At 40.0% G+C, this 16475-nt stretch overlaps 1 protein-coding gene across 1 annotated transcript; it reads left to right on the top strand.

Annotated features, from left to right (window-relative positions):
* Positions 1-32: 32 nt before the first annotated feature.
* LOC105058183 (homeobox-leucine zipper protein HAT22) lies at positions 33-2255 on the top strand. Its single transcript, XM_010941026.4, has 3 exons — positions 33-839; positions 1025-1104; positions 1270-2255. The coding sequence occupies exons 1-3, from the start codon at positions 375-377 to the stop codon at positions 1559-1561; spliced, it is 837 nt and encodes a 278-aa protein (XP_010939328.1). The 5' UTR covers positions 33-374; the 3' UTR covers positions 1562-2255.
* Positions 2256-16475: the final 14220 nt, after the last annotated feature.

The following is a 16475-nucleotide window of genomic DNA, read 5'->3' as shown; positions in this document are numbered from 1 at the left end:
AAGGTGGGTGGGGTGGGTGTGGGTAGAGGAGGCAAAATCACACCCTTGGTGTGTTCGTACCCTTCCACAAATCCTCATGTGAATCCACGTACTCATCTCCCCTCACCTTCCCATCCAATGGGCGAGTCTTGGACACCCTTTTTCTTCTAGTATAATTAGGAGAGTTAGGTTCCCTTGTCAACCTTTTTAGTGTATGCGAGACATATCCTTGTATATATCCCATATTCTCATACTAATTCCCTCATATCACCCAATTCATTTCCCTCACTCATTCCTTCCTTCACTAACAATCATAGGCATCAAACCTCTCCCACCCCCAGAAGCAAATATATAGGCGAGAGACTCTCGAGGAGCTAGAAATCTAATAAGCCAGCATGGAGATGAGCCAAGACGATATGTGTGACACCGGCCTCGCCCTTGGGTTGGGCATCCGTGGGAGGAGCAGCTCATCTAGCGATCTCCATCACCGACATGAGCCATGGTCGACCTTCCCATCAATTACGAAGCCTTGCAAGCCATCCCTCACCTTAGGCCTCTCCAGTGGTGTCTATGGGGCGACTGCCGTGACGAAGGCCGAGTCTCACAAGACTTATAACGAGGAGTTTACACCAGCACGGCTATCTTCACCTCATAGCACGCTCTCGTCGTTCTCCACTGCCTACCCTCCAAGCATCAAGAGGGAGAAGGATGCAGGGTCCGACGTGGGAGAGGTGGAGAGAGTCTTTTCACGGGCCAGCGATGAAGAGGAGGATGCTAGTGCTAGAAAGAAGCTTAGGCTTACGAAAGAGCAGTCTGCCCTCTTAGAGGAAAGGTTCAAGGAGCATAGTACCCTAAATCCAGTGAGTGCCCTTCTTAACCTTATAATAAGTCGTTTTGAGTCCATAATTTAAGATTCTTTCCATATATATGAAACAATTGATGTATGTACCTATTTTTCTTTCTTTCTTTTTTTTTTCCTTCAATCCGAGAGAGGTCTATTAGTCTCTTTAGTATTTATGTTCGACTCTTCGTTTCAATGAATCAGAAACAAAAGCAAGCTTTAGCCAAGCAATTGCATCTCCGGCCACGACAAGTGGAAGTATGGTTTCAGAATAGGAGAGCAAGGTATGCGTCTCTCACTTTTGTAACACCATGCAATGCAATTTCTAGTTAGAGATTGGATTGAGAAAGTTAAGTAACTGCATGGAGATTTTGTTAGCTCGATTGTTTCTATTTGAGAAAATTAATTTGGTTCTTGGTTCTCATGCCCAAGATTGGAATTCTTTACAGGACTAAGCTGAAGCAGACTGAAGTCGATTGTGAAATCCTCAAACGGTGCTGCGAGACACTGACAGATGAGAACAGGAGGCTAAAGAAGGAGCTGCAGGAGTTGAAGGCCCTCAAATTTGCGTCGCCGCTCTACATGCGGTTTCCTGCAGCCGCCCTCACGATGTGCCCTTCATGCGAGAGGGTTAGTGGTGCGTCCAATGGCTCCTCCAAAGGCAGCGGTCCCGAACCTTTCATGGTGGCCCAACCAAAACCTCATTTGCTCAATCCTTTCACCCATTCAGCAGCATGCTAGGAAAGAGGTTTTTAGTCACCACATGATATGTAATTAATTCTCTCGCTTTTTCACCTGGTTTCTTCTTCTTCCTTCTTCTTCTTTGATCAAGGAGATAGATCGTAGCGTAGAAGGAAAAGAAGAATCTCATGATTTCCTGATGTTCAAACACTTATCTAATTATTAACCCATCTCCTAGGTCGTCCAATGTTCTTTTCTCTTATCAGGTATGTTAATTAATCATTGTACAGGAGAAAAGAAATCCCATTGGCTCTTAGTGATAAGAAAAGAAATCTATGCATGAACCATGGAATTTTTTTAACTATTTACATGGACTATGAAAGTTTGAATTATCCATGGCAAGATTATTGGCACTGATCTTTCCTCTCTCTTATGATAATGTTTTTATTATTCTCACAGATAATTTTTTTTTTTAAAAAAAGGAGAAAATATCTTTTGTATTTATTTTTTTTCATGGAGGAACAATAAAGCCCAAAAAAAAAAACAGAAAAAAAAAAAAAAAAAAAGACATTAGCCTCGGAAAAATTGAATACCAGCCATATTAGCACAAACCAGTAATCGGGAGGCAAGCGCATCTACCGGTTGATTGATTTCACGGAAAGTGTGGGAGACCGAGAAGAAGCCGAGGTACGGGGGCACACAAAATGATGTACCATTTCTTTTTGAGCAAATGTTATTTGAGAGTTCTTTTACATCCACAAAGCTCTCCCTGATATCATGTATTGTTGCACGGACGGGCAAACTAATATATTATTATGACTACTGATGAAAAGATACAACCTTGTTTTGGTGGAGTGTTGTTTTCATTCATGCCAAGTGCGAGGAAGAAACAAAAACACTATGAATTTTCTGCGTGACATATATATACAACACATACCAAAAGTGTAGGAGAAGGTATATGTATAAAGGAGGTGATGATTGGGAGAGGTCACGTGAAGGTGTCTCTGGATTATTGAAGAGAAGTGGCAAAAGATCTAAAGAAAAGGGGGCAGTGGAAAGCGTGTGGGGCAAGGAAGGAATGATACAAATAGTTAATGAAGTAATAACCCATTCCATGGGCACAGCTAGAAAGCAGGGCTCCACTTCTTCCTCCCATGAATGATGGAGTTGAGAGACCGGACAGGTGGTTGATGTTGCCAAGTGTTATTTAATTGGAGTATGAAATCGTATCACACATTGCATGAACTTAAACTAGATATTCGATAAATCCATTCTTTCCTTTATCAGCTGCACCAGTTTTGAGACCTTGGTACAACTACATGCGCGCTCTGTTACCAGTCCTTGCTTCGATCATGACACCATTTTTTTTTTTTTTTTGAGAAAAAAATGACTTTAATTTATAGATGCATGTAGATTCAATAATAATATTGTTTTAAGTAACTAATGAGCATCCATTTTTGAACTCGAGGACAAACCTAATGTGGATTGGTAACGGGTCAGCCTAGCCTTGGGATCTAGTAATGTTAGATGCATGTCATTAGAGTTCATCCCTCTCGAGTTCGGGTGCAAATTGGAGAGGAACCCAATTCATATAATTGTGCTAAGATGCCAGCATCTGGTCATAAAGATTGATGGCTTCCAATATTTGAGATCCTTGATATATCACAAGACATCTTGATGCATGTCATCCATTTTATGAAGAAAATAAGTTGACACCTGACCGTTTCTCTAGAAAAAATAAATAAAAAAAAATGATGCATAAGTAGGAGAAGTATTTAGTTTGCAATTCAAATTTATGAGAAATATATAAATAATTTTTTAAAATTAAAATTTAATATCCCACATGCATTGGATGAGCTATAGCTGGGCAACAAAGAAAAGTGGCCGCATAATGATATCTACACTTGGAGTAATGATGCAGGCTGCATAGAATCACCTCCACCATCTGTCAAAATGCATGCACCTTGTGGGCTGTCCTGATCACCCGTGGTAGGTGGGTATGCGGTGAATGTCCCATCAGTCACACCAAACCAATGATCCTTAATCTCTCCAATAAATAGTCCCTCATGAGAGCATATCCCATATTGAATGTCTGCTCAATGATAGGCCCTTAGCACACCTAACCAAAAAATGTACCAGGAGTGGGTGCAAGATCTCCATGAGTCTTTCACTTATTTCATCATTATTATGATCATAGTTGACATGTGCACCGCCCACCTAGTCTTTCATGCGTGAAATGATGAGGAAAAAGAAGATTGCTAACCTCAATTTTAGCCAAGCAATTAGGGGTCTGTGTACTGGTCCCACACGAGAAATGTTTCTCACTAGTACATCAAGTGTGCTGGGAATCTCATATTCGCTAAAAAAAAACTGAGAAATGGCATAAAATAAATAACAATCGGACTCTAATCCTAAGTAGACTAGTTATAAATATTCAAGATCTATCTAGTATATAGTAAATCTCAGATACTTTCTCCATTTAAATCTTGACGTCTTTACCACACTAATATTTAAATTCAATCACGAACATTATAATCAACTTGTAGTTAGCTTCAATAGATCTATGCTACAGTATCTTAAGCTCAGATAGGCGATAAACAAGCTAACAACAAAAAGATTAGTCCGAAAATACCATTTGGATCCTTTGATCCTGTATAAATATCTAAGATCCATCCAATATATAGATAATATGGGATTAATATGCATATCCATACGGAGCCTCACAAAATATAATCAATTTTTCACTTTCCATGTAAATTCATGATAAATGACCTTCTAGTTCTTCCAAAAGGAAGTCTTATAAGCTAGTCAGATAGATTTCCTAACTCCTAATTCCATCGCATGTATTCTCAATTATCACCAGCATTTCGAGCATTCCATGAAAAGGATAGATCCACTTATCTTGTGGCATGACAATATTGGATAAACGAATAAAAAGAAACAAGACATGATGGTACAATATATTTGTTTTAACAGCTTGGGATCTGCAAAACTTCAAGCTCAACAGCATCCAGAGAGTAGCGCACCGACAGGTAGATTGGATTCGCCACGTACATGGCCTTTGAAGAAATTTGAGGTTTAAGGGAGGCAAATGTTTGCCTGTTGCAGAACATTTATGAGATAGTGGTTGTTGTTAAAATGAAATACTACGTTTTAACTTATTAATAAAAACTATCGCTTTACAAATAATTTAATTTCATTAGTTGTCTGTAATTCTCGTCCATGGAAGATTTGTTAAGACCTCCCTATTGAAAGCTATTCAACAATATGTGAATCTTGCAATTATTCACAATAAAGTTTATTGAATATTTTTTAATTATGATTAAGTCATGCTATTTTCATTCTTGTTGCCTCTCAAACTAGTTGCTTATGTCTACTGCTAAAATGCAGCAATAAGTTTAGATCTTTTCTTCTTCTGAGAATTGGCTTAGATTTTTAACCTTTTTTTAGCTAAATATGAATTTCTATACATTCGAATGCATCTATTGTCTGTTTATACTATAGTTACAGTATTATTTCCATATTGCTGCTTTTTTTTTTCTCATTCTTTATTACTATACATTTTTCTGATTAAGCAAATCTCTGTTGATTTCAAATATACATAACTATTTACTGGTAAATAAACATCCGTCTTAAACTTTTCTATGTCCAATGCAAATGTCACTATCAAACATGGATTACTAACATGAAAAAAAAATTATAAGTTTGTAAAAAATGGGTTGTTAGGACCCTTTTCTTTACTCAAAAATAGACGATAGTTATCAGCTGTTAGGTGATGTTGTTGATCACTAACACAAGATGTTTAATAAATTTGAGAAACACAACCAAAAACATATTTATCAAGAAAACAAATTCCTACATTCATTATCTTTCCATTATAAAGGTCCTCCATATTGGTTAGTCCTGCATTATTAAATGGTTGAATTTATCCAAATTATCTCCTCACATGTGTGCTAAAGTCTTATTTGTTCCTAACCAAATGCCTTCCTCCTATGTTTTTGCCGATTAGCATACATAAGCAAGTTGCTTTGACAAGGCAAACATGGGATAAATATTGTAAAGCTAACATGAAAGCAAGCAATTAACTCTTACAATTTGGTTTAGCATCTTTAGAGGGTGAAATATATGTGCCTTAGAAGTGAATCTCTCATAATCAAAAGTTTTGGAAACTAACCTTTATTTTTTAAGATATTACTTCTTTTCTATTGCTTTAGCATTATCCAATAGGCATACAGTCTAGTGGTTGCATTAAGTAAAAATATAGTTGATTTGAAAATCAAGATCTACTTCCTAAAGATTTTTTAAATTTTCAAGATTATTTATAGTGAATATAACTATTTCGAGAAAGTTATAGTCTTTTTAGCTATAAGAGAAATTCTATATAATTATATAAAGATGGATTTTACTCGTATAAATAAAGGCACGTAGCTTATTTAATAATAGATTAATCTAATAAAAGGAAATATAGGCTCTACTTTCATCAATTTTTCTATTTTCTGAACGTCCTTCTAAAAGATTCGAATTGAAACAGTTCAAGATATTTCTTCCTTCTACCATGAAGAGGTTTCATAGTGAACCTGCAGAGGTGTCTCTCTAATTAAGTGGTTGATATAGGTAACTGACTTTTCTCTACCGAAAGAAAGGATTTGGTGGTGGGGATAGGGACTAGCACCAGATTTTATTTGCAGCAATTCTCTATAAAATGATTGGTGCTGCTCATGACATTACATTCCCATAGAAAAATAGTTGCATTTGCATAAGTATTTGTTTCAAGATACCCATTCTCATACCAGTAATTACTACTGCTACTGTTAATCTTATTATTACTATTATTACTACTGCTACTGTTGTAGTCAAAGGCTCATGGCATGGCTCGATACGTAAGGTATTGTCCGCTTTAGCTTATGACCTGTAGTCTGAGGACTATATAGACCATTTTTTGGCCTCACGGTTTTGTCTCTTAAAAAGGACCTCACGTGAGAAGAATGGTTGTACTTATGTATCGTCCGCTTTGGCCCTCACGGTTTTGTCCCTTAAAAAGGACCTCACGTGAGAAGAATAGTTGTACTCCACAGACCGTATCTATGTACTCCCACATAGTGGTGTTTAAGCAAAAAGAGTCCCATAGTCCATTGAAGATGTTGCTCTCCTTCTAGCGCCATTCTGTTGCAGTCAATAGCTCATAGCTTGGCACGTGAGGTATTGTCCGTTTTAGCCTATGGTTCATAGCTCAGGGGTTATATGGGCCGTTTTTGAATCTCACGGTTTTGCCTCTTAAAAGACGCTTCATGTGAGAATGATGGTCTATTCCTATATAAGCTAGATTTTTTCTTAACTCCAACCCATGTGGGACTAATGATGCTTTTTCTTCTACACCACAACAGCTATTATTATTAGTACTTTTGTTGTTGTTGTTGTTGTTACTGTTACTATTATTAGTATGACTATTAATATTATTTTTACTATTAATATTCCTATTACTATTATCATTAATAATGTTATTCTTATTCTTGTTGTTGTTGTTGTTGTTGTTAGTATTGATAACAGGAGGGACCCTTGCCCCGGGATCCCCCAATTATACAAATACCTGGAGGTGTAGCACCTTGTTATGTTACTTAATTTGGGGGACAATCACAAGGAAGCATTTCCCAGGACTCAAACTCAGGACCTTCCATTTAAGTGGAAGGCTATGATCACCATGTTGGCACTCAGTTCATTACTTGCTCATCAAATTATTCAGGAAGACCACATTTTTTTGCTTGTCAGTTACACCTTGCCCTTTTGTAAATCTCGATCATTTGTTTTGGATTAAAGTGATGTTCATGGACTAGACAGCCCTATGTTCAAGCATACGAGGCAGCAGAGATCTTTGATGGCCACTGCTTACCAAAAAAATATTAAGTAGAATGCTCTGATTTTTCTGTTGCCATTGGTTACACAATTCCTTATCTTCCTACTTTTAAATTGATTGGTCCCTCGTTGTCATCGAGTTCATAGATCTTTTCATGAAACTGCCCGCATGTGGACTAGAATGTTTCCTACTTTGTTCAGTGGCAGAAACCACAGTGATCCAAAGCGTATGATGACAAGGAGACTACTTGCTTCGCAGGGTAAAGACAAGGACATCATGTCACACGTATTGGAGGAGGGCAATAAATAATGGTGTCTTGTTGTAGGATTTATGGCAAAGGGGAATGCTTAGGACCACATAAGTTAGAGGTGGTCCCATGTTTGGTAATGAAAACTTAAGTGGACCATCCAACTAGGCCCAACTTGAGTGGAACCTAGGCTCCCTAACTCATTCTGCAGTGAAATGGAAACATAACATGAAAGTTATAATTCCTGCGTCATTAGTAGGAAAAAACATTATGCTATTCCATAAACCACCTTTCTAATCATACCCATTATGCTTTTAGTGATTGTCGCGATCTCTCAATGATTTTCTTTAGGTGTTTATATAATCATAGATGTTGCCGATAGCTATTAGCGTAGCTTGCTGGCATCCCTTTTCTAAGAGCTTGTTCTTGAAGGAGATCTAGGATTCAAACTCTGAGTGTTACCTTACAGTATTGTTCAGAAAAAAAAAAATAAAGAAGAAGAAGAAGAAGAAAAGGGAGAGAGAAAGAGAAAGTCAATAATGGATGTTAAAGTGTTATCTTATGACTCCTCTTGTTCTCATACTTCTTTAAACAATTTGTAAAGTTAAAGCAAGCAAGACAGTGGATGATGAAGTCCATTTATGGTGCACAAATGCTTATCTCGCAAATACATTTTGGATATAGGTTTTGTTGGATTTCCACTGAGGTAGGAATCATCCTAGCAGCACATATATCAAAATTTTAAGAGCCAGGCAGAGGATTTGACAATTTTTTTTTTTCTCTAAAAGCAAAGATATATAGAGCCAAAAGACAATCTTTACAAAACTTCTTTAATTTACATATATACTATGGGATGGTTTCCACCACATGGAGATGACATGGAATCTTGCTCATGTTATCGCATTCTTTGGACCATGTTGTCAAGTGTCAACATTCACAAAGGTGTTAATAGGCCCATTCGTCGGATCAATTTTCGTCTCAGCCCATTTACTGGGCCTGTAATTTCTTTCTGAAAGAATGCTGCTTTTGATATTGAGGCTTGGGGATTTTCCACTTGACTTTATTTCTCTTCCTTTTATTCTATTCCCTCTTTTTCTATCTTTTTCTTTGCATCACTTTACTTGTCTATTTTTCATCCGATTATCTTACTGATAGCGATTAGACTTTGCCTAATTTTGATTTGAATAAGAAAAAGTTAAAGACACCTCAAGGAACCTCTCCTTGGCCTGTCAAGGTGGGCTCATTTTCATTATACCCATGATACATCATTCAAAACTTGGGGTGCATTTGATTTGCGACGGGAGTTGAAATCGGAATGATTGAAATAAAAATTGAAATGGTTATATCCCCCAATATATTTAGTTCCTGACCAAAAATTAGAATCAGAATTGAAATGTGATTTAAATATTAGAAAAATAAGAATTAAATTTTGAAGAATTGAGGCATTCTTATTTTCTTTTAGAATCAAAATGAATTCCAATCAGATAACCGTAATGAGAGTTATCCATTCTCATTCCTATTTTAGAATCCAGCTCCCTCCAATCAAACATGCTCTTGATAGAGTGTGGGGCTTCAGGGTGCACTTTAAACCTATGAATGCATTAGCTATTCACATAAGAAAAGTAGTTTGTAAATCAAGCCAAGGCACAATAGACTTGTTGAGAAGACAAGAAATTAAGCGAGCAGGCTCGGAGCACCGAAATTGTTCGGAACCCAAACCCTAACCAAGTACTGATAACTGATTACCCAGACAGCTCGAGGGACCCAAACAATAGACTGAAAGTTCAGTGGCCCCATGATGTGCGATCTCTTTATCAATTATCATGCATTTGGGCTGCTGCCTGGTCACTGACACCAGATGGGATTTTAACTTGAACCATCTTTGTTCTAGCAAATTACAGAATGAATGAGTCCCCAAGAATCCCTATAACTTAAAAGAGCTCTGAAAGGTTTTGACAGGCTTAGGCTTTGCCCTCTCAGAAGAGGCTTACCATTTTTTCCTCACAATATTACCCACCTTGAATAAATCAGAGAACAATCAAGAGTAGCAGACCCGGGTGGCGGGGTGCATCCCAGCCCAGCCCCCTCTTCCCAAAAAGTAAGCAAATGAGTAAATAAAAAAAACAAATAAATCAATCGAGAGCTGCACGCTTTCGTAACGTACCCATGTTGCGGCAATTTCCTAGACTCGAGATCGTACATGATTCGCAGCCCATAATAATATTTGATCTTCCACCATGGAGGTGATAAGCTCCTTCAAAATAAAATAAAATATTTGAAAACATTGAGTTCGGCGCCAAAGATTTAAGGTAGACCTTTAAGGGACTTCGATGCCTTTTTGCCTTCTTGGATGGACTGTAAGAACTCGTTTGATTCGTTGAAAAAAAATTTTCTAAATAAAATATTTTTTTAAAAAAAATAATATTTTATATAATTAATTATAAAAAATAATATATTTTAAAATAATTTATATATTATTAAATATTTATTTTTTAAAAAAATTATAAAATATTTATTATATTTTTAATAAAAAAATTTACCTTAAAATTTTACTATAGTTCTCCAAAAGACAACTTTCTTCTTTGATTGCTGCCTTTCCATTAGCCGTTTAATTTAGCAACCAGTTTTAGCCAAATAATTGTGTTGCTGGTGCAATAATTTTTTCAAACTTTAAAATTATTTTTATATAAAAATAAGTGGCAAGTCTATAACTATATAGAAAAATAAACACTCTTTTCATATGTCTTGCCTCCCTAATCTTGATCCCCCAATACCTAACAGACAGCAACAAAGGTGAGGACATAGTTAATCCTAATAGAAGTGGCTAGAGGAAAGGGATGCAGAGAAGAGGAGCAGAGCTAGAGAAGATGCAAAGGGCATGGAAGCAGAGGTAGGAATATTGAGATTGCCTACGATGGTGCCGCATGGTGGCATTCGGAGACTAGTTCGCATGAGGCATCAAGAGATTGGGTTATTATTGAGGAGGAGTAAAAGGGGCAAGGGCTGAGTTTTGAATTGTCACTAAGGATAGAGGGGGAGGGGTTAGAAAATCATACAAAAAAAATGGCATCAATGAGGTTAGGGCTGGAGTAGAGGAGGAACCAGACAAACCTGCCAATGGCAAGAAGGTGAGTAAGGAGAAGGAATATGTTGCTGCCAAACTCCTCGTCGTCTGTTCGTCGAGAATGAGTACCTGCAAAATAAAGTCCGCACTGATCGGAGTTGTCTCCGATGGGGACCCTCCGATGCCTAAGTTAGAGGGGGAGACTGGACAACAGTAGTATGAGAATGAAGACAGAGCTTAGCATATAAAAATTGCCTTACCCCTATTGTTGTTGTACCTCTCTTTTTATAGGAAAAAATGGTTGTAACCGTCAGATATGATCCCGCATTTAGTGGCGTATAATCATTATGCTGTAATCCCCTTATGGGTTGTCAATCCCTGAGAATTACGCCGTGATATTTGTAGGATAACCGTCTGAGATGGTTATACTATACTTGAATAAGCCGACTGATTAAATGTCGGAGGTTGACTATCGGTTAGCAGATTTGAAATACCGACGGTCGTAATCCGTTGTCTGTAGAGTTCGAACATCGGCTGCTTATCGATACCAAATTGGTAAAATGGATTCGGTCGGTCGGTTGAAAGCAGTGTCGGCCTGCTCAGCCGACACATAGTCGGTAGTCACTTCCAGGATTGTCTATTCGTTTGGTGGGTCAAGTCGGACGTCGATCAGTGTGTGCCGAAGATCGATCGGTTTATGGAGGTCGGTCGGTTTACTCCAACAGTTGTCCCCCCCACTCTTGAGTCCAATGGTGAATCATCGCATGCGTCGTCATGTGGTTAATTACCTTGGACGAAAGGAGTTATTGTCTGTCATGTCGAATCCCGACTCTGACACCACTTTCGTTGGAGTACGGCCGAACAGTTATTTTAATAGGAGGATCTGGTGTCAGGCATCGTATCGAAAATGTGAACCAACGTCACGGGATTTAATTCTGGCATATAGATTTTTGCCACGTGTCGAGGTGCCATTGGGTCGGAGACGTTCACGTGGATAGGGATGACATGGTTCTATCTGGGGTAGGTGCGTCGAACCATCCGATCCATGATCGGCCCAGATGTTGCCATGTGTCGTCATCCGACAGATCTTTGATTCGACCGCTTTCATCTCGACCGTTGATAGATCCTATATATAGGGTCGCTCTTAGCCAAATCTTCATTTTTTCCTATTTTTGGTACTGAGACTCTGCCGGATTGTTGCCCCTACACTCAAGGTTGTTGCTTCAGCTTAGGTTAACTTTTCTTTTGAGTCCTTTTTCCTTGAAGTTCTTGTCTTCTTTAGAGTCATTTTCATGACTAGGGTTTCTCCTTCTCGGGAAGATCGATCGGAGAATTCGATTGATGAGTCCCAATCGAATCCGGACGTGGAGGCTTCTTCACTTTCAGAACCGAACGTTGAACGGCTCTGGGAGCAGTTTTGCATCCCGGAGCAGTTTCAACTTTCCACCCCTGAGGTCGATGGTCGGGTGAATAACCCACCATCAGGTCAGGTGGCCTTCTACGTCGAAGATCTTCGGACGGGTTTTCAATTTTCGATTCCAAAATTTGTCCGAAATATCTTGAATTACTACGGACTCTGCCCAGCTCAACTAGCACCAAATTCGGTTCGACTGATAATCAGCTTTGCCTTATTTGTCAAATATTGCCGACCATCCCTCGTCCTTCTCTTTTTCGAATTTTTTTCATCCTCTGACCTCACCCGAAGGTCCAAGGGTGGTGGTTCTTCAACCTCCGAAAAGGTCTTTCATTCATCACCGATCTTCCATCGTCCATTCATGAATGAAAGAACCAGTTTTTCTTCGCCTTATCTTTTCTTCCCTAGGATTTTCCTTCTCGTTGGGGCAACCCCCAAACTGGTCCTAATGACAACAGCCGAGTGGAGGTTGACGACCAGGAGGACTTTCATCGGTTGAGAAATATGTCGGTCCTGAAGCAGAAAGAACTTATAACCAAACAAGCTCTTTATGGTGCCAGTCTTAGTTCAGTTCCTCGCCTAGGTATAGTACAGTACACTTGGTCAATTATTCTTGATTTTCTTCCTGCTTGCTAACTTGCATTAACCTCCATTGCAATTGCAACTATGCAGCAAAGAGTACGTGTGTCGGATGTCAACATTCATCAGTACGCTGTCAAGAAGAGGGCAGCATCTGAGGTCGGACCTTCGCATCCACCAAAGAGGCATCAGGCACCAGCTTCGACCGATATTTTGACATCGACTATGGAACCCGACGTTCCATCAGTATCGAGTTTCGAACCTATCTTGGCACTGTCAGCTCTGGCAGTGCTTCCTGCTGCGCCGTCTGAGGAGAGGGTGGCAAGGGGGACCACTAAAGCAACATCAGTGGTCCCGCCATCCGAGGAGGTTCGGGCCGAGGTAGGAGAGTCCGAGCAATCTGCGACTGCACCGGTCGCTCCTTCAGCCGAGGCACAGTCGAGCTCGAGTTTCTCCTCGCTCTCGAACATGGGGCCGCCAACAAGAGATCGAGGGAAAGCTTCGGTGGCATCAACGGATGAAGCCGCTTCAGAGGGCCACGCGGTGCACTTCGACCTCCAAGTGCCCGAAGATGAATCAGCTTTGGTCAATTCTATATTAGCCAAGCGACTGTGCCAGGTGACCCTTCTTCCGGTTGATCGGGAGCATCGGAGGAAGCAATCGATGGTCGAGATGTTCTCGTCCTTTTACTCGACAATCATCGAAATAAGTTTCTTCGGTAAAACCCTTCTTTCTTTTTTTTTTTAACCGACTTATCCTTTGTCTGCAATTGATCCACGACATGTCCAATCTGGAGGCCAGCTACACAAAATTTGCCGACATTCGGAGTGTGTGGAAGAATAAGGTGGCGGTCGCTGATGCCGAGAAGACAGCCGTGCTTGAACAACTCAAATCAACGATGAAGTGGGAAGCTAAACTTTAGAAGGAGGTTTTTCGACTTACCGACGATTTGGCATCCTCGGAGGCCGAACTTAAATCGGCTCACGAGACTATTTTGGCTCTTGATGCGCAGGTCAAGAGCAAGAGGCATTCTCTCCACCAGCTTCAACGAGAGTGAGATGGGTGCATTGAAGAACTCAAAATCGAATGTGGGCGTCATCGGGCCAGCCTGGAAAGGTTGGCACTAGCCGAAGAAGAATTATTGTCTACTTGAGCTAATACTGATTTGGCAAAGGCGGAAGCAGAGTCGGCAAAAGAAGCACTGGGTCAGGCAGTCGAGGATTTTCGAGGCTCGAAAGAGTTCAAGGAAGAGATCTTCGAAGGTGGCTTCACTTCGTACTGTGTCGGGTATGAAGATGGCCGCGATGCGGTTGGAAAGTTATATCTGGACCTCAATTTGAGCAGCATCGTCCCTCTAAGATTAGAAGATGGTACTGATGAAGAAGAAGCCATTCCGACACAGGATGAAGCACCAACCGGGCCTGAAATCATTCAAGTTGACGATGCTACTCCTGAACAAATGAACGATGATGAAGCTTAGTCGGTGTATCTATATTTTTTTTTTTTTGTAGCTTGATACTTGTAGTTGGACTTCGATCCGATTTTGTATTTTTTTTTCTGATAATGAATGAAAATATTTTTCTTCAAGATAGAATTTTTGTTTGCTGAAATGTCTGTGATGTCCGTTTGTAGAATAATCTTCGAATGTAGATCATAGATCTGACCATTCTGCAGATTGTAAGATCTACCAATCGTGTAGTTTCCAACATATTTAGTTAGGATAACGATAGTAAATCGTATATCCATTATCCGGATCTTGATCGGGTTTATACGGCGTATTATCTGATAAACGGTAGCAAGCCGAATATCTCTCAACTGGTCATGGCCATATCGGTATAATTCCAATCCGACCTTGGTCATTTCGGTATTTTACCTTTCTTAGTTGATACCAAGTCGGCAAATTAGCTAGTCATTTGAATAAAAAGCTGACTATGGGGGCGGCGCGATTTTTGTGGAGAAAATCTGCGTGGTCGGCACTAGCCTCCCATTGAAGTAGATAGGTGGGTTCTGCAGGGGAGTCAAGATGCTGTCGGTGGTCAGGCTGAAGGTTTCTGACTTCTTAGGAAAGTCAGACCCCAAGTCGTGACATCGATGATCCGGCCTCCACAACGAGGACCGATATTTCATTAGAAGTCTGGTTTACGATTTCGGAGCAGAACTATATTTTCAAGTACGTACAAGGATTACTGATAGTACAACTTTAGATTATCGGTATTCCATGTTCGAAGAATAGCCGAACCTTCCAAAGTTTCGAGCTGATGGGCACCCGATCTGTTTGTCTCTAATATCCTGTAGGGTCCTTCCCAGTTCGGAGATAGCTTTTCTTGATCTAGAGGTTTTAAAATTTTTGCTTTTCTCAGATCTAGATCTCCTGATCGGAAAACTTTCGGCTTGACTTTGGTGTTATAGTACCGAGCTATCTTCTGTCGATATGTGGCCATGCGAAGTTGAGCTTCGTATCGGAGTTCTGGTAGGAGATCTAAGTCAGCTCTCCGACACTCGGAGTTGTTCGATTCATTGTATTGCTCAACTCTTGTCGATGGTAATCCGATCTCGAGTGGGATCATTGCCTCCATCCCGTAGGCTAAGCTGAAAGGAGACTCTCCAGTCCGTATACGGAGAGTTGTCCGATATGCCCATAAGACTGGATATAACTCTTCGACCCAAAGACCTTTAGCTTCATTCAGTCGGGTCTTTAACCCGTGCAAGATTGTTCGGTTGATCATCTCAACCTCTCCGTTTGATTGCAGATGTCTGACTGATGTAAGCTTATGTATAATATAAAACTTTGTACAGAATTCTCTGAAGTCCTGATTATCGAATTATCTCCATTGTCGGTGATGATGGTATGCGGCAATCCGAATCTGTAGATAATGGATTTCTGGACGAAGTCTTTCATTTTACGTTCGATGATTTGGGCCAGAAATTTGACTTCCACCCACTTAATGAAATAGTCGATTGCGATCACTATGAACTTTTTTTGGCCAGACGTCGGGGAAAAAGGACCGAGTATATCGATTCCCCATTGAGTAAAAGGTCAGGGTGCGATAATGGACGTTAGCTGACTGACGGGTTGATGATGTATATTGGCATACTTCTGGCATGATTCGCACCTCCGGACTAAGTCAACCGCATCCTTTTTCATGATGGGTCAATAGTAACCTTGTCGCAAAATCTTGTAGGCCAAAGATTTGCCTCTCAAGTAACTTCCATAAATTCCTTCATGCACTTTTCTAAGTGCATAGTCGGCATCGGTCGGTCCTAGGCACTTCAGTAAGAGAAGGGAGAATGATCTTTTGTAGAGACGACCATCTATCATCACATACTGGGAAGCTGCTCATCGATTCATTTTACTTCTGCAGGATCTTCAGGGAGGACTCCATCGGATAAATACCAGATGATTGGGTCCATCCAACTTGGTTCGACTGTTAGCTGCAACACTTTTTTAATTTTATCGATGCTCAGTTGTTTAAGACACTCCACAAATATTCGACCCAATGAACTGTAAGCAATCGTTGCCAGTCTGAAAAGTGCATCGGCTTGAGCATTCTCAATCCTGGGTATGTGGAAGATCTTGAAGTATCTTAAATTCGTCACGAGATCTTTCATCTTTTGAAGGTGTATTGCCATGATCGGGTCCCAAGCTTCGAATTCATCTTTGACTTGTCCCATGATCAGTTGAAAGTCGGTGAAGATCTTCAGACTGTCAATCTCGAGCTCCTTAGTCATTTTCAAACCGACTAGGAGAGCTTCATATTCGGTTTGGTTATTTGAAGCTTTGAAGTCGAACCGAAGGGCATACTCGGTGACTACCCCTTC

This window comes from Elaeis guineensis, chromosome 15 (assembly GCF_000442705.2).
Source record: "Elaeis guineensis isolate ETL-2024a chromosome 15, EG11, whole genome shotgun sequence".
Taxonomy (NCBI): domain Eukaryota; kingdom Viridiplantae; phylum Streptophyta; class Magnoliopsida; order Arecales; family Arecaceae; genus Elaeis; species Elaeis guineensis.
The sequence above is the reverse complement of the archived record's forward strand: the minus strand, read 5'-3'. Positions and strand labels throughout refer to the sequence as shown.

What these genes read in the sequence shown, in the direction of transcription:
- LOC105058183 (XM_010941026.4), top strand. Translation starts at nt 375, where the DNA reads ATGGAGATGAGCCAAGACGATATGTGTGACACCGGCCTCGCCCTTGGG. An exon ending in AGCATAGTACCCTAAATCCA is followed by an intron (nt 840 to 1,024) that starts GTGAGTGCCCTT and finishes TCAATGAATCAG; the next exon opens with AAACAAAAGCAAGCTTTAGC. An exon ending in TTTCAGAATAGGAGAGCAAG is followed by an intron (nt 1,105 to 1,269) that starts GTATGCGTCTCT and finishes AATTCTTTACAG; the next exon opens with GACTAAGCTGAAGCAGACTG.